An 18,184-nucleotide genomic window follows, 5' to 3' on the forward strand; every position below is an offset into this window, starting at 1 on the left:
CATAACTGGACACAAAAAAAAATCCTACAAAATTTAAAAGGTTTATACTAATTTGAGGATTAAAACTAATTGGAAAAGGGCAGAACACAAGAAATATACACAAAGAAATGGATGGCCCAGAAGTCCTTAAATAACCCACAATAATCCAGATACAAAAAAAAGAACGCCTAAAACCAAGACCAGTGAACGATGATGGAGATTCTACTACTTCTAATATTCCCATGTAATTTATTAAAGCATTAATCAATTCACATTTTCCTAAAGAACAAACATTTACTAATTCTTAATACACTGTTTTTATTAATGGCATGCTTTGTCTTTACTTTGCCATGTTGGTTTTACCAATCAGTATTTTCAAATTACTGGCTAAATGCACTTTAATTCAGAAATCAATAAAAGGTAATTTTACTACATATTAGATCTTCAGACACATTTAAGTTCAGGTTGATCTGGACTGGAGCTGGTCCTGGGTTTTATATCCTTTATAAAGCACTAGGACGTCTATGCTTTTCAATCTTTTATATTTTATTTTTAAAAATATTTTAATTATTTAAATTGTATGAAATTACACAGTATTCTGAATTTTATCAATAATTTTTCCCCTCGTTTAATATTTTCAAAGTGTATGAAACTAGGTATCACAAAATAATCCAAAACTATAAACATGCACAAGTAGTCAAATGGGCTGTCGTTTTTCTATTCTTTTGTAGAATTTTTTTTTATTGCTCAGATAGACATTAGAAATTTGTAAACAAATAAAGTAAAATTGATAGGTGAACTTTATATCCTGTGATAACTTTTAACATCCAAACTTCTGAAAGGATTAAAACTTACTGAAGGGTACAGGAGAGAAATATTGTAAGTTAAATATTGAATAAAAACTCAACAAATACTTCAGTTGTGTTAAGGAGGTAAATAATTTAGCTCTTGAAATGCCTGGCAGTTCTCTAAACACTATTTCTACCATTCAAAACAGTCTTCTGTTACTAAAGTGGGAGAACAGCGCCCCCAAAATCCCGCTAGTGGTCAAAATGTGTATTGCACCCATAGTAATAACTGCGGGTGACGGGGGTTCGGTCCCCTTCAAATCTTGATTTAGAAATTATTTATATGGAATTATACCTTTTCAAATGTATTCATCTATAGTTATTTTAATAAATCTGTTTAATTTATATGGATTTCTGTTTCAAATTAGAGGTAACGTTTTTAATTACCCAGCTGAAACCACCATTCTTTTACTTTCCAGTACCTGCTGTGTGCTTCGTAAATGTCCAGCAGAGGGCGCCAGGAACCCAAAGATTTAGTGTTCTGACATTTTTTTATGCTCTACTTCTAGAAAGGAAAAGCTGTTTTTCTTCAAACTGAAATGGTTATTTTGAAGAGTTGTTGCTATTTATGGTCTGTCATTTATCTTCCACTGTGACTCAATGATTTAAATCGCAACGCTTTTCTCCCCCTCTTATCAAGGTTCATTAAGCTTAGTTGTAGACATAGACAGCTTTATTTTTAATTTTGTATGCACAAAGTGCGTACAGAACGACATTTCGTTTAACATATGCTATGCATCAATCACTTCTGACAATAGATTTACGATAATTTCATTTTATTATCTTTCATCGTTTTTCTTACAGAGTTGACCCATCAGTTTTTTTTATATGTATTCCTTTATTTGGATTTTTTTTAAAAAAAACACACTGGGGTTCAGTTGGATTTGCCATCTCCTGGAGGCAGTAGCACCTCTGCTATCAAAGTGTTTCCGTGTTCTTCTCCCACAGTCAGAGCTTTCTGCAGCAGGTCGAGCTGAACTGAACTTGGAGCCTGATCGTCGTAATGAAGCCGCAACCAGATGGCGCCTAAACAAACAAAAAATAAAAAAAGAAGTCAAATTAATCAGGCAAAAATAAATAAATAAATAGTCAACTTTTACCATGGTCTCACCTTTTTGCACACGCTGACCGCAGGACACCAGAAGCTCCGCCCCCACGCTGTGATTGATTAGCTCCTCTGCCTTCGATCGCCCCGCCCCTAGTTTATGAAGAACCTGAGCCAGAACCAAACCATCCACACCAAGAACAACTCCTGAGTGAAGACAAAAGGGCATATTATATTATATTAACATTAATAAAATTTGTTTGTGGTTACCCATTCACCTGCAATATCTATATCTATCTATCTATCTATATATATATATATATATATATATATATTTGCAGTTGCTTTATAAATAAAGTAACTGCAAAGTTACTTTATTTTCTTGCCAAGTTACTTTATTATCCTGCAAGTTACTTTATTCTGAAATGCACTGCAATTCACTGAAATTCTCAAGCTGTATGCAAACCAAATTTCGTTCTGTACGCACTCTGTGCATACAAAATGACAATAAAGTTTGTCTAAGTCTATATATATATATATATATATATATATATATATATATATATATATATATATATATATATATATATATATATATCACGTGATCAATGTTCAGCAGTGTTTACCATCTGCAGGAGCCGTCAGTTCCAGTTGATGCTTAGACTTTCTCAGGATACTGAAATAATCCGCGCCGGGGGAGCACAGTGTCCGCGCCGTCTCATTGGTCGAGCCCTGAGCCTCCACCATGGCCTCGAATTTGGACAAGGCGTCTCCACCAATCACAGCGTCGTTAATCTTCCGTTTGCCCTCTGATAGGCTCGGCGCCAGCTCGGTCATCACCAGCAGCATGCCACCTGCCGGTGTTACAGTGATGTGTTCAAAGTCAGTTCCTACCGTTCAGCAGGCTAAACGTTGAAAGAGTTTTAACACCACCTACAAGTTGATTCCTAAAGATTTATTAACTCGAAACGTGGTATAGGCAGGATGATGTGCAGTCTGGTCTTTTTTCACCAGTTTTATAAGGCTGTTTGGAGGTGGGAGAATACGTGGTCCCTGAACGGTCCTGTTCTTGACTGAAAATGCGTGTCAAAAGCAGCCATGGTCAAAATAAAAAACTGTGATATAACCAGAAAGTCTTTTAGCAGCTGATCAACGGCTGATTATTTCAAATTGTGGAACAATTTATCTGAAAACCACTGAGCCAGCTGAGAGAATTTTGATTTCCCAGTGTACCTGAACTGCTCACGGACCTGCGCAGCAGATGCTAATGAGACTAACGTTAGCCCGACAACCCGAGGAGTTTGATTAACGCCAGCTCGTTTTATCGCTTCCAAACTACGGTAAACACTAAGTTATACTTCTTTTTTTTTTTCCTGTTACAGTCGGTTGTGTCTATTAATTAACTTATTATGGAAATTATTTCAAGAATTTAGAAAATTAGCTGCACAGTCTACCGTCTTAGCTATTCGGCGACAGTTGGAGCTAAAGTTTAATTAGTCGCAAAACTGAAATTTTGGCTGCTCTTAAAAAGTGTGGTTAATATTGTTATTTTTGTCATCATGGATGAATTTTTATTTGAAAGAGAAAATCAAGAAAAGTTATAAGTCACTGGAACAAGTGATCAAAATCCCTGCTTTAGTAATTTGACAGTTCAAACCACAATTGATATAAAAGTCGTGGACGTGGGAGTAAACTTGCACACTGATACACAGTTTAGCCTGTTTTGAGTCTTCCGTAAACATTTAGAGGACATTAAAAATATCACCTGTCTTAAAAAGATGACAAAAACAGTATAATTAACCTGAATTTATAATAGAAATTTCACAAAATTACAAACTGTGTTTGAATGATTCTTGCTATTAGCAGAGATTAGTTAATTCCAGGTTTAACGAGTGTAAGTGTTATAGTTTTTTAAATTAGAGCAGATTAAATATGCCCTGTAGAGAAATAAGAGGTGGAGTCGCCCTTTAGCCATTTCCTGAATCAGAAGCCGACTTTAGCTTTGCAGTCTGGAAAAATTTAATAGTAATTTAAATATTTTCCATATCCAGATAAGTATTGAAAAAACCTAAATGTTTAAAATGTTTAGACTTTATTCCTTATCCCGTTGTCTAAAAGCCGGAGATTACTGAGCTGAGAGCGACCCATCTTTTCACAACACCTTTTATGCACCTGATTTCCATTATCTGGATGGATGAGCGAATACTTTTAGTTATATAAAGTATATTTAGCCCCTTAAATCAGCTTTACTCCATCTAGCAGTAATGTTTTAGTGTTTAACTTAAAAAGTTGTTTCATGATTAGTTTTTCAGGGCTTTTGTGTAAATATATATATAAAAAAACTTTCTGCCATTTCTGGTTTTGACAGATTCCTGTAATTTTTTTTTAGACCTCTTGAAGATGGAGGTTCTTTGATAGAGGTTGTGGTTTTAAATGTAAAAGAATTTTTAAGAAGGTAACGTATTTTTCGGATTATAAATTGCTCTGGAATATATCAGAATCAGTCAAAAATGCGTCATAAAGATGAAAAAAAAACATATAAACTGCATCAGACTATACGCATTTATTTAAACATTTATTCACCCAATCTAAGACTAAAAACTGACATTTAATCTGGTAAACTAACTTATTTAATTACACAGCTGCTGGGAGGATGAATGGGGTAAATTAGCAATTCCAACCAGCAATTTTATACAGCGCATTTCAGCGTAATGGGCCGTTACACTGAAAGTTGTCAAAATTAACCTAAATCAGACTGTGAGCGTAACGATGCTACATGCTAAGATAACAATACGACACGGATGTTTCAGAGCCACATAAAGCTCACGTTCATCAGTGAAGTTGTAACCCGCCAGGACAACAGACCTGTAAGCTAGCGCTAGCTGCTATTAGCTTCACGGACAGCCTATTAACAGGTTTTGTCGCGGTCTAAGTCCTTAGAGCTGCACCACGCAACACTCCTGCTTGAATACAGACTGAAACAGCCAAACGACATACAAACATGTTCAGTCTTTGTTGTCTATAAGTTAATGTTTCAATTAATTCTTAAGTGGCACATGAGCAGGATAGTTTTCAAAAGCCTAGAGCGCCCTCTTGTGGCTACAGACGATAATGTTTACTCCCGGGTTAATGCTCGTTAATCTGAATTACCATTTAAATTTTATATATAAATCGCAGGATCGGCCAAACAATGTAAAAAAAAAAAAAAAAAAAAAAAGTGCACCTTGTAGTCCGAAAAATACGGTACTAAAAAGTAACTAGTATTATGTTTATCTGCCTGGCTGTCTTAAAAAGATGACAAAAACAGTATAATTAACCTGAATTTATAATAGAAATTTCACAAAATTACAAACTGGGTTTGAATGATTCTTGCTATTAGCGGAGGTTAATTAAATCCAGATAAAACCAGGATTAATTAAATCCTGATTTCGAAACCCAAGAAAAGTGCATCAAAATAAATGCTGTTAGTTTATACGCTGAAAAAGGCGGGACTTTGTAATTTTGATGCATTTAATGAAAATAAATTAGATTTTGTATTATTTGTTCTGCTGAAAAGGTAGAATTAGCTGATTGTGATGCCTGGCTGATTGGTTGGTCCCTCATGTATCATTGTATAGTGAAGGATGATTAGATGAAGAAAAATGAAGATTTTCTAAAAGTCAGTTTGTGTTTAGCTGCATCTAAAGTTCTGTTAACTGCTGATTTCAGGAGGACGTGGATCCTGACGAAGACTTTACTGAATCGTCGTGTTGGTGAAGGCAGATTATGAAGGTGGGACAGTTTTATCCCTGATCTTGGCTCTAGTTTCCTGCTGTGTCTGGGGGGGGGGGGCTTATTCATGTCGGATCCTTTTTTATTTCCACCCCTAAAAATCTCTAAACTTAGTCTCTAAAAGCTTCTCTGGCTGTTCTGACGGCTTGGGAATCTCCAGGACATAAAATAAGCTCTTGTGTCCGGCAGGAACTGATATTTCGGCATTAAGGGTGCGAGACAATGTGGACACGTTTCCTGTTGGTTTGTTGTTGAATCTCGGCTGTTCTGTCGCTTTCTCTGAACTGGGTTTCCTCTGATCCATGATTTTGTTCGCTCTGGTTCAGCTCTCTCCTTCTGTCAGTAAACTTATTGCGTCCCTTCTTGTTTTATTTCCGTACCCCTAAAACACACCCAGTCAATACGTATCACTGTTTCTTTGTAGAGAACTGTTACCATTAATTATGGATAAAAATGATCATAAAGTGGTTCAAATCTCACATACATTTAAACTTTATTGTATATAAACTTCTTGAAAACATACTTTGCTCTACTTTTATTGATTACTGGAGAGTTGACGCCTATGAATAGGACAGAATATTAAGATTACAAACCCCTATTCAACCAAAACAGCTCTTTCAAATGATAAATGTCATTTATTGACACCATATAACTAAATTTCCTCACATTAGACTCTGAGTAGATCATAAAATATGACTTTAATCGTCGGTTGTCAAAGCAGGTCCTGATATTGGGAAACTCCAGTCGTTGTTTTCTGGTGATTTGAATCTCTAAAGTGATGCTTAGCATTCCTCTTTCAGTTTCTACCCCCAGTTTCCTTGTTTCTACTGATGGCTGTCCAGTAAACACAGATTTAGGTCTATGGTGAAAAGATTTCAGGAGATCTGCTTTTGCTTGTTTCTCTTTGTGTGCATCTGGTTCGTCCTTGAATGGAAACGTTATTAATGACCACTTAGAAATTATATTGAAGTTATTGCTGCGAATAGCCTGAGATAATGTGTTGACAAAGTGTTGGAAAGTCGTCTGTGTAGCACAAAGTGATTTTAATGTAAATTAACAGTTAATTATTCCTATCAGCTCACAGAACAATTAAAAAAAATAAAAACATGGTCTGAGATGGAGATTGTTAATTTCGTTCCATTTCTTTGAGGTTCAGAAAGGTTCATAAAGGCTTTATCACTGTTTTCAGGCTGATGGTCATTGCTGATGTCTTTCTGCCTGGCATTGTGGTGAAGTACCCAAACTCTTGCTTTTTAAAATTTGATTTTTAGAAACTGTTCTTATCAAACCTTGTACATATCCTGGGTCTGAACAGTACCATTGGGGCTTTATACATTAATTTAGTTACCGAGCGTAGTGACCAGCTCCATCAGATCGTCGGGTCCGTTGCCCTTCAGCGTCTCCAGAGATTCAATCACCTCCAGACTGTTTCCCACACACCGTCCGATCACACCGTCCATTCGGCTGAGCACAGCTCCTGTTCGAATGCCCAGACTGTTACCGGCATCCACCTAAAAGAAATTATAAATGTTCTCAGCAATCCCATAAAAAGTGTAAAAGGTCCTATTTTATCCATGATAGTCTAAAATAAGCCCAGATATGATTAAAAATCATTACGTTCAAAGTAATTCAGACCACTCTTAAAAAGGACCTCCCCCCCTTTTATTCATGCAAGCTTTAACTTCTAGACATCAATTAAAGCAATGCTGACAAGCTTAAAAACAATTTACGACTACAGATTAAGCATTCGTTCTACATAAAAACTTATAACAAGTGGAGTTTTTAGATAAAATAGGTATTATTGTAAGTTTTTCATACAATTCTTTCTGCCTTGATCAAAATTTTTTTTGCTGTTGCTTAGCGACCTGTTTTTAGATACAGAACACACAAACACTAAATTCAAACGCAACCCTTTATTCAACCAACTATTTACCTAAACTGTAAGTTTAAAAAAAAAAAAAAGAAAGAACGTGTGCTCTCAGACCCCTTTGAAGGGGGCAGAGCTTTCCTGGGTCTGAGTTGTGATTGGTTGGGAGGATTTAATGATGTAATTTTAACCTACATTACTAGAATACAAAAGGAAGGAAAACTGTTATTCTATTGAACTTTTTATTGACCCCTTTTTCTATTATCGATATACGTCTATCGATTATTACTGTGAATGCAGTAGGCATTCACAGTTATTGAGATCCTCTTTCGCGTTTTTACTGTTTAAAGTTTGATTCGCTTCTCCTCCTACAGTTTTTGTCCGATTTCAACCATTCAACTTTTAAACTATTCAGCTTCTTCTGGAATCAATGGCTATATCTTTTTGTACTTTTAACTTTTCAACTTTTTAAAATATTCAGCTTTTTCTGCAAATTTTTAGCTTTTTTTTCTCCCATAGGAAATTAATGTAAGTCACTAAAATTCCGCTCATTTCAGCTGCTTTTTGACAGCTTACTGCTTCAGCCTACTTTGAGCTAGAAACGCCATTCAACTTTGAAAATGTAGTGATATCTTTGAGCTATTATGGTATATTTCAGCTTTTTCATATCTTTTACCATTTTCATATAGTACATCCTTAAAATAATTTTGGCTTTTCAAGAAATTCAGCAAATAACATGCGTTGCTATGGTCGTCAAGGAGGCAGTTATAGAGTGCACACTCTAGAAATTCAACAAATTCTTCTTCTCCGAACAACTTCTTCTCACTCGCTCAATTTTTAACCTATCCACATAAATTATACATCAAAACGTAGGAATTTTTGTCTGGATTCAGGAAATGTAACCCTCATTGGCGTAGCATTTATAGATTTTTCGCAAATCACCTCAGAGCGACACAAACCCTAAACCTCCCCCATTAATTTCCTATGGAGCGGTTTTGAAAAATGACGTCTGAAAATCCAAAACATCACACATTTTCGCATCGTCGCTACTCCTAAACCGTTTGATGTACAGGCATGAGACTTTCACACATGAATGTCCCAACCCTTCTGGCACTCACAAAAAATGAATTTTTTGGATAACTGTTACGGTTTTGCCACAGGAACAATTTGTTTGGGAGTAGCGAATGTGCAAAATCCTAAAAACGCTTTGGAGCTGCATTTTCCCACATCAACCACTTTTTTACATCGTCGCTGTGTCTACACCGATTTTTGTACAAACATAAAAATGTGCTTCAGGATCATCAAAAGCCTGCTGATACTCATGGTGAAAGAATTATTTTGATATCTCTTATACTTTTTGAGTTACAGCGATTTGTTCGGGACCTTTTTTAGAGGATTTCTTAAATTCCATAAAAATCCCATTTAGATCATAATTTTTTACGCCTTTTATTAAAATTTTTCAAGCAAAAAACGATAGCTATTGTTCTTCCCCTATCCGTTATGAACTAAACACAGAAAAAATTACGTCTCTACCATTTATGGATCAGGAGATATGAAGCATTGTTCGGGGCAAAGTTCTCCATTATAACCCAATGGGACATATTGTGAGCAAAGTCTCTGCACTTCGGTAGACTGGCCGCTGCAGGTGTGTCAGTGAGTTTCCATGACGACGGAACTCCGAGGGCCAGAGGGAGAAGCTCCATTAGGATACAATGGCAACTTTTGACGCCCGCTGCAGCGGCTGTGATTAATGTAGGAATCTGAAATTCGCACAGTCACTTCCTCTTAACATTTTAAAATTTTCAAGTGACTTTCAGCCATGTGTCATTTTCTGTCCAATTTTGGATTTCACATGCTTTCCTTTTGGGCCTTTGCTTCCAACAGGACCTGGCATGATGCCCAGACACGACCCAATTGGCCAATACAGCACCACCCACCTGTGGGAAATGGCGCTACTGACCATTTTGCTCAAATGTTGAGTTCTGGGCCCAGATGTGGTGAGGCTGAGTTGCTAAAGGAGGCGGATCTGACCCATGAACTTTGGTGACGTTTGGCGACATTAAGTATTGGCACCCCTATTTGAGGCACTTCCCAGTACAGGATTTGGACCAAACTGACAGAGTACAATCACCCGGTGATCCTGAGCACAACCATGTTAGCGGCTAATGGTTAGCATGTTGCTAATTGGAAGTAGCTCTAGGAAGCTCGGACAAACTTCTGCTTTACAGAGTCTGTACCTCCTTTATACAGAATGCTCCACAATAAGTTTGGGCCTCGTCACATAAAGCATCTCCAAGTTAGGAGGTGTCAAACATCCAATGCTTTTCAATGGGGGCGAAACCCCTTATACTCCCTAGAAATGCAGGCCCACATATGGCTACAGTATATTAAAGTTTGAAATTCTACTTCTGCTTTGTTAAACGATTCAGTGTTTAGAATGAGTTAGGAAATGTTTGGTGCCTTTCCCTCAGTTTTTTCTTCTTCTAATCATTCAGCTATTGTTCTTTCATGTTCAAATTCTTCAACTCTTTCAAATTCTTCAACTTTTTCAACTTCTTCAAATTTTTCAACTTCTTCAATGCTTTTCAGCTATTGTTTCTCTTCTTCAAAGATCTTCTGCATCTTTTGCTCAATCATTCAGCTATCTGCATTCACAGTGCATTTTCGCAGGAAATGCAAATTTTTCTAGTTATTTTTTTATTTTTATTTATTTTTTTATTTTTTTATTTTTTTTATATATTATTGAAGTGTTGTAGTTTTTAAATTAGAGCAGATTAAATATGCCCTGTGGAGAAATAAGAGGTGGAGTCGCCCTTTAGCCATTTCCTGAATCAAAAGCCGACTTTAGCTTTGCAGTCTGGAAAAAATATCCAGATAAGTATGGAAGAAACCTAAATGTTTAAAATTTTTACACTTTATTCCTTATCCTGTTGTCTAAAAGCTGGAGTTCACTGAGCTGAGAGCGACCTATCATTTCACAACACCTTGTTCTGCTGAAAAGGTAGAATTAGCTGATTGTGATGCCTGGCTGATTGGTTGGTCCCTCGTGTATCATTGTATAGTGAAGGAAAATGAACATTTTCTAAAAGTCAGTTTGTGTTTAGCTGCATCTAAAGTTCTGTTAACTGCTGATTTCAGGAGGACGTGGATCCTGACGAAGGCTTTACTGAATTGTCGTGTTGGTGAAGGCAGATTAGGGAGGTGGGACAGTTTTCCCTGATCTTGGCTCCTGCTGTGTTTCGGGGGTGGGGGCTAATTCATGTCGGATCTTTTTTTATTTCCACCCCTAAAAATCTCTAAATTTAGTCTCTAATTTTTTTTTTTTTTTATATATTATTGAATTATCGTCCAGCTCTAGCAAACGGTCAGATTTCCACCAATTTGAACTTAATTTAAACGCGTCACAGAACAACCAACCAATGAAAAGCAAGTCTCACTCTAAAATATCGCTGGATGACAACACTTTGAGCTTTCGCTAGAAAACAATGCCGCAGAGGCCGAGGAACTTTGACCAATTTGGAGACATATACCAGAGAAATATCGGCATTTATCACACTTATTTACATTTTTATGTATGTCGGGTTTGTTAAAAATGTAAGAAAGTTCTTAATTATATAAGTACACACCAGCCTAAAATGTTATTTTATCTATAATGTTTACTTCGGTTGTTATTTTTTAATATAAGGTGCTAAAGCTGAGATCTTGTACTCACTAAATTCTGGGCGAGCAGTTTGGCGCTCTGCAGATCTTTGTACAGCGCCGCTCCTCCGAACTTCACATCCAGCACCAGAGCGGACAGAGACTCTGCTCCTTTCTTTGAGATGATGGAACCTGAAAAACATCACAGCAGCTTTTTCACACGGCCGTCCTGCTTTCTAACGGTCGCATTAATGGCGGTTCTGTACCAGTAATGAGGGGCAGGCTGTCCACGGTGCTGGTAGCGTCCCTCAGAGCGTACAGGACTCGATCTGCAGGAACCAGCTTCTCCGTCTGACCCACGATGCAGCAGCCCACTGAAGCCAGTATTTTCTGGATCTGTGGTCGGGACACTTTTTAGGTTTTACAGTCTGACAAACATGACTCACAATCTACCGAAAGAGTTTCTCTGATCTGGAGAAATTGTGTTTTCTGCTGCACCTGCTCTGCTGACTGCTGCACGTTGAATCCTGGAATCGACTCCAGTTTATCCAGAGTTCCTCCTGTATGAGCCAGGCCCCGCCCACTGATCATTGGCACCTGACAAACACACACCTGAGTGGGGTTTCACATTTCTCCCAGCAAGTCAAGAGCATGTTGAGACGTTATAAATATGGTATGTTTCCTGGTATCCAGGCTAGCAAAGGTTTCAAAACCCTTCAAACATTAATTACACATTTTTAACAGCTTAAAGGTGCATAGCCACGTTATTTAACTTTTTTATTGATACTCTGGTTGCATACAAAGTTTTTATGAAACATTATCACGTCCTTCTGCCGTATTAGTTGTTATTTTGGCATTTTACGCTTTTCTTTTGCTAATTTTGTCAGTAAATAAAGCCTTTTGTGTTTATTTACGATGCGCAGCAGTGGTTGAAACAAGTAAGCGGCTAACAGCTATTAGCATCTCCAAGCGAAACAATGAAGAAAGGTCCAAGAATCCGTGGTGAAAAAATACAAATAAATATGATTCCAAGAGGGAAATTCCTGAAATGTCTCTGGGAATCCAGTCTGAACGTTGGTGTTCACTAAAGCGGACGCCAAACCTGCCGAGGCTCAAATGTGATGCAGAGTTGACTGACGTGAGTAAATGTTCTGATATGAGGCTCCTAAAGTTGCTGTAGATCGTTTATTTAATTAACTGTTGGTCTTTGATCACAGCGAGGTGCTGCTTTACTGAGAGGCGTTGCAGAAGGTCAGGCTCAGTCTGACATTATTTAATTTTGATTTATTAATTAAGCAAACTGGCGTTATGGTAGTTCTGCGATTCTGCCACTAGATGGCGCCACAGCTATTTGTTAATCGCGCCTGAGAGAGAATTATCTTTTGGCTCAAAAAAGAAAACACTATCAAGACGGAGGCTTGGTGTATATACACTTATTTTATGATGATCATACTTTTTTTTTTCATAAGCATATTACGTGGCTATATACCTTTAAAGTCACTAGAAAGGGATAGTTTCCTCCAACTGTAAGAAGCATAAACATTTCTGTTTAATCCATCTGAAGTGAGCCAAAACATTTGATTGAGTACTGATAGGAAACACCTGCTTATAGCAATGTTCTTATTGGGTAGTGAAATAATTCCTATATTTCTGCTCTTTATAGAGTAAAACTAATTAGGCCACTCATCGACTCAATTACCTTGCTTGTGCTGTTAAGATGCTGCTGCATAAAAAGTAGGTCTTGGCAATAAATCAATTTCATCTTGGTGTATTAATCTTTTTGTCAAATAAAGACAGTCTATTCTAGTTTTTTTTGTGGGCCTCAGCATCCGTTGAGTTTATACACCTGTGACCATGGAAGAGATTGGCGCACCCGATTGAGATTATTTGGATGGTTGAGTGAATACTTTTAGTAATATAGTGTACGCTTTGGTGTGGTGCTATGGATAATGAAACCAACCTTCAGAGGAGGAGAACAGTTATTCTAGATTCAAGTTTTTCAGATCTGAAACAAGTAGAAACACCGTGTGGGAGTCTCCTGAAGGCATCCTGGCCTACCTTACAGCCACAAGCAGCCAGCGCTGGGGCCAACACCAAGCTCACTTTGTCCCCCACCCCGCCCGTCGAGTGTTTGTCCACCATCAGCCTCTTCCACTCGTCCGGCCACGTCATCACCTCTCCCGATACCATCATCTCTCTGGTCAGGGACGCGGTCTCCTCAGCGACCATCCCTTGCTGCCAAATAGCCATCAGCATGGCCCCTTAAAGGCACAGACGGAGAGAGTTGCTATGAAAGCTTCTCTCTTTGAGTTTCACTGTGAGAGTCGGGCTGTTTGTACCTATCTGGCTGTCCTGCATCTTTTTAGTTGTTACAGAGTTGATGAAGAATCGGACCTCTTCATCAGTCAGCCGTCCTCCGTCCCTCTTCTTCCTGATCAGGTCTGGGATGGACAACATGGTTGCCTGGAAGACAGAACTGAGGGATTTTCAATTCAATTCAATTCAATTTTATTTATATAGCGCCAAATCATGAAACATGTCATCTCAAGGCACTTTACAAAGTCAAGTTCAATCATATTATACAGAAATAAACAAAAGACATCACTGAATGTCACAGTAAAACAAATGTTTAAATTATTGAACCGCTCACTAAGTTTTCTCACACTTTTTTTACAGTCTGGCAATGTTGCAATAGGGATTGTTGTCTTAATGCCGAAAAGAGCCCAACAGATTTTACTTTCAAAAACGGAGCAGTACAGCTTTCGCCATACTTATGCATGTAAATAGTTTTATTATAATTCATGCAGGGACTATTTCATGTTATATGGACACTGCAATGGGAAAGTAGAAGAGGAAGGGGAAAAAAAAGGAGAAAATGTGAAAGAGGAGAATTATCAATAAGTTTTCTCACTAATATTACAGGGAACAGTTATTTGCTGCCTTATATCTGGACAGAAAGTCAGCAATAGTTATCGTAAAAATTATAGAAACGACAACTAAACCCAACTCCACACTAAAATATTTCAATATAAAATGACTTCTTAGCCTCTGAGGAACATGGAAACAAATAATCTCTTATTATTATTCTGGCCTTTTTTTTCACCTCATCTACTCACGTTGACGAGAAGCTTGATTTCCTTAAATCAGACCTCCTTGTTCTGCTTCTTCTCCAAAATGAGATTAATCAGATTTCAGCTTTTATTGGCCACTGCAGAAAATTTACTCCCATCATCATTAAGGCACTTATTTCACCCGGTTGTCCACCAGAAGTTTAACTCTTTACCTTTCACTTTCATTCTTGCTCCTTTTTTAAGTTCTCTATCCAAAAAAGTAGGATCAAGGTGAAACTACTTCTTCTATTCTAATCTTATTTCTTTATATTTATCAGATTTCTCTTAACAGTTGAAGGTAGCTAAAATATTTATTTTGTGATTGTCAAATTTTAACTTCATATTTTAATAGATAGAGATACTTGTGAAGATTCTCAGTCATCCAGGTCATCGTCAACAAATGGGAGTTATGACACGACTTTATATGACCAGCAGCTTGTTGCAGAGACACTAATCTAATCTAATTAAGGAAAGAAGATAAAATTGGACAATCGGAAAACAAATATTTTAGCTACCTTCAACTGTAAAGAGAAATCCGATAAATATCAAGAAATAAGATTAGAATAGAAACTTTCACACAATGTATATGAAAAAGTTTCACCTTGATCGTACTTTTTTGGATAGAGAACTGAAAAAAGGAGTAAGAATGAAAGTGAAAGATAAATAGTTAAATTTCTGGTGGACAACCGGGGTCAAAGAAGTGATTTCATGATGATGGGAGTAAATTTGTCTGCAGCGGCCAATTAAAGCTGAAATCTTTTGAGGACCAAGATGTTCACATTTTAGACAAAGAAGACAGATGGTTTGAAAGGAAGGAGAAGGAAGTAATTTATGTTAAGAGAGAAAAAACAACGTTAAACAGAGGAGGACTTAGGTTCCAACTTTTAAAAACGTCCAACACAGCTTTAGGGTTGATTCCTTCCAATTTTCACCTAAATCCTCACCTCCATACGGGTGATCAAAACATTTCTCCTGTAAACCAGGCCAATAACGACCTTAACGACTCCCCATTACTAAGGGCTGGACCTGTTTCTGTTCAATTTGCATGATATCTAAGCCATTACAAGGCCCTTACACTATTGGGCAGTACTATAAAGCCTGGAACTCCACATTACTCCAGACTATTTGAATTGAGGAAGCTTTCTGGATGTGAAATGTCTTCAAACTTTGGAAAAAAAAGTCCAGTTGTTTTGGTATTTTAACTTTTTTTTTAATAGATTAGAGGAATAAATGGTGTCTCTGCAACAAGCTGCTGGTCATATAGAGTCGCGTCATAACTCCACATTTATTGAAATGTATATTAAAGCAGAGCTGTGAAACTGTCTAGTTGAAAGGAGTCTTAAATTTACATATTTTAAATGTGTTAAAAATGCTAAAACCATTTTTTGTAACATTTTTTTATTTTGACCTTGCTCAACGAAGAAATAAGCTGTTTTCTGTAAAGCAGTTTTTAAACAAATGTTCCCACATGTTCATTAATTTTTTTAAAAGAGACAAAAAATAAATTGAAGTTGTTGTTAATTATCTATCGATCAATATGATTTCTATTTTATCAACATGCTTTTTTTCTATACCGTCCAGCCCTACCAGAGAATCTCTGTGAGCAGAAGTGCTAGAAAAAGAACCTTTTTAAGGCAATCAAGTGAAGATTCATCCGTATAATGAACGTGGTGATAAAATGTAAAACAGGAGACGGTCCAGAAGCAACAAGAAAAACTCTTATTCCTAAAAAGAAACAGAGTTATGGTGATTCTGGCTCAGTTCTGAACTGGTTCCCCTTCATCCATCATGTCTCTATATTTTCTTATCTCTGCAGAGCAGCCATGTAAACTTTAGCTTGGGGTCAGCCCCTTGGTTCGTCATCTCTCTCTTACTTTCACTTTTTATTTAAAAGGATGAAAAACTTTACTATCTGTTTTGACACACAAAATGAGTCCTTACAACAACAAAAAAAAAGCTGAAAAATACAACATGGTGGCTTTAACTTGGAGCTGCAGGTACCTTTTACATGTTCAGGAAGGAAAAACAAAGATCTAGACATCGTTTTTCCATGTAAATACAATTAGGATCCAAGAATTATACAAACCTGGTCCATTTTCCCAAATATTATACAAGTTTTCTTTCTGGATTTTTCAATTCAATTCAATTTTATTTATAGAGTGCCAAATCATGAAACATGTCATCTCAAGGCAAAGTCAAGTTCAATCATATTATACAGATTGGGTCAGATTTTTTTAAAGTTGATATTTTTAAAGAAAATGTCAACTTTTCCAATTTAAATATATCTGAAACAATGCTAAACAAATCTTTTAACGTTGGGGGGTTGGATTTAACCATTTTCTTATCGATTTATTAATTTATTTATTTTACTGGCTGCTAGTCGTGCCTGGAGCCGCTTTATATCCCCTGAGCAGTTTGTCTCCTCAGCAGTTCGTGTCAAAGTAACAACTTTTATTGTTTTTTTTTTTGTCTAACTAAACCTCTGGCCAGTTGTTTCTACTTCAGGATCGTTAACCAGCCAGTAAAATCAGTTTTACATGGAGGAAAGAAATGAATTGAGGATTTATCGTAGATATTAGCTGGTCATAAAGCCAAGCTGTCCTCCCTGTGAGTTCATCTAACAGCAGATTTATTACCTGTGATGTCAGGAACGCTTCCAGAGCCGCCTACCTGTTCTGGTGTTTGCAGTCGGAGAAGTGGCTCCAACCTTTCAACTCAGAATAACTCAGCTGCAAGTCAGCTCTCCGTCAGCCAATCAGGGTGCAGGGAGGGGAGGGGGGGGGGTGCATAGCATTAACAGAGTCCATCGGTTTACAAACAGGAAAAACTCATCGGTCAAGTTGAAGTTCACCTGCTGGTTATCTTCTGTTTGCAGACTATTAGGGTTGTTATTCAAGTGCACCTTGTTGTCAGGATCTCCACTGCTTGGAAAAAGTAGTGGACTTACATACTTGGAAAGCCTTGCGGGGTTTGAAATAGTTAATGATAAATCATCAGCAAAAAGTGATCTGGGTCAGTACACTGTTTATAGAAACACTGGCTCAGTGTTTCTATAAACTGGACAAACAGGAGTGGTGAAATGCAACAACCGTACATTGTACCGCCCTGTAATGACTCAGTGAGGTCACATTCATTGTACAGCCTGGTATCACTTCTATATTAATTAAAACCAATGTTTTTTTAAACACCTTACATAAAAAGGACCACCTCACTGAGTTATCAGTGTCTAAACTGAACACTAAAGTCTCTCTTTAGTCTGAACGGGTCAAGACCGCTAAGCAGCCTGAATGCACAGATAACAGGAGACGTCACACAGCAGCGCACTGTTTGCAGAAGTTATGGTGAATGTAATTGTGTCTAGAAGTGTTCAATAAAGTATTGTATAAAAAGAAGAAAATAGACAAGAAAAAAAAACGTGGATACCAGCTGGCATCTTCATTAAGACCACATCATAGTTAGACGTAAGGTAAGCAGCAGAGCTATTAACGATGGTCTTTATGGAGCGCTAGCTGCTGCTACTCTGCGTGGAAGTAGGGACAGCAGAGTTAGCCGAAACACGGATTAAATGCGACATCACCGTTCAGACTGCGGACGCTTTGAAAATCCGAAATAGTACCAAATATGGAAGTGGAAAAGATCGGAATAGGCACGTTCATATGGGTCACGGCAGAAAGATCGGATTGGGGTCGCATCTCTGCAGTGTGAATTTAGCCTAATTTCTGTTTATCCACCTGTTGGATCTTGTGTAAAACTTTCCTAATGTTGTCTTCAGTTAAATGAAACCTGTTTTTTTTTTTATTTATTTTTTAACAGGGACAATATATACAATAAGCATTACTGTACATATGAAGGTCGAATTTTCGCCTACAGTTCCATGAAAATGCACAACTATATGAGCAAAGTAACAAGTACAAGACACTTAAAG

At 37.3% G+C, this 18,184-nt stretch overlaps 1 protein-coding gene and 1 long non-coding RNA gene across 2 annotated transcripts in view; one reads left to right on the forward strand and one right to left on the reverse strand.

The window, feature by feature from the left end:
* Positions 1-1,586: 1,586 nt before the first annotated feature.
* On the reverse strand, positions 1,587-16,956 carry LOC105930324 (thymidine phosphorylase). The gene is made up of 10 exons (XM_012868493.3): positions 16,896-16,956; positions 13,489-13,612; positions 13,208-13,410; positions 11,648-11,746; positions 11,416-11,545; positions 11,223-11,341; positions 6,992-7,154; positions 2,499-2,726; positions 1,939-2,079; positions 1,587-1,853 (listed from the first exon to the last, which is right to left on the reverse strand). Exons 2-10 carry the CDS (start codon positions 13,604-13,606, stop codon positions 1,702-1,704), a joined length of 1,353 nt encoding a protein of 450 aa, XP_012723947.3. The 5' UTR covers positions 13,607-13,612; positions 16,896-16,956; the 3' UTR covers positions 1,587-1,701.
* The window catches only part of LOC118566541, a 32,420-nt gene continuing 16,996 nt past the window's right edge, over positions 2,761-18,184 (forward strand). Inside the window, exons 1-2 of the long non-coding RNA XR_004933093.1 lie at positions 2,761-3,212; positions 5,581-5,643. This is a non-coding gene — a long non-coding RNA (uncharacterized LOC118566541). The remainder of the gene's footprint in view (positions 3,213-5,580; positions 5,644-18,184) is intronic.

Source organism: Fundulus heteroclitus, chromosome 17 (assembly GCF_011125445.2).
Source record: "Fundulus heteroclitus isolate FHET01 chromosome 17, MU-UCD_Fhet_4.1, whole genome shotgun sequence".
Classification (NCBI taxonomy): domain Eukaryota; kingdom Metazoa; phylum Chordata; class Actinopteri; order Cyprinodontiformes; family Fundulidae; genus Fundulus; species Fundulus heteroclitus.

Bases quoted from the DNA above. Each gene is read 5' to 3' on its own strand.
- LOC105930324 (XM_012868493.3), bottom strand. From the start codon at position 13,606: ATGTTGTCCATCCCAGACCTGATCAGGAAGAAGAGGGACGGAGGACGG. The intron at 11,546-11,647 runs GTGCAGCAGAAA...TCCCGACCACAG, and splicing joins TGCAGCAGTCAGCAGAGCAG to ATCCAGAAAATACTGGCTTC. The intron at 7,155-11,222 runs GTGAGTACAAGA...AATTTCTTTTAG, and splicing joins AACTGCTCGCCCAGAATTTA to GTGGATGCCGGTAACAGTCT.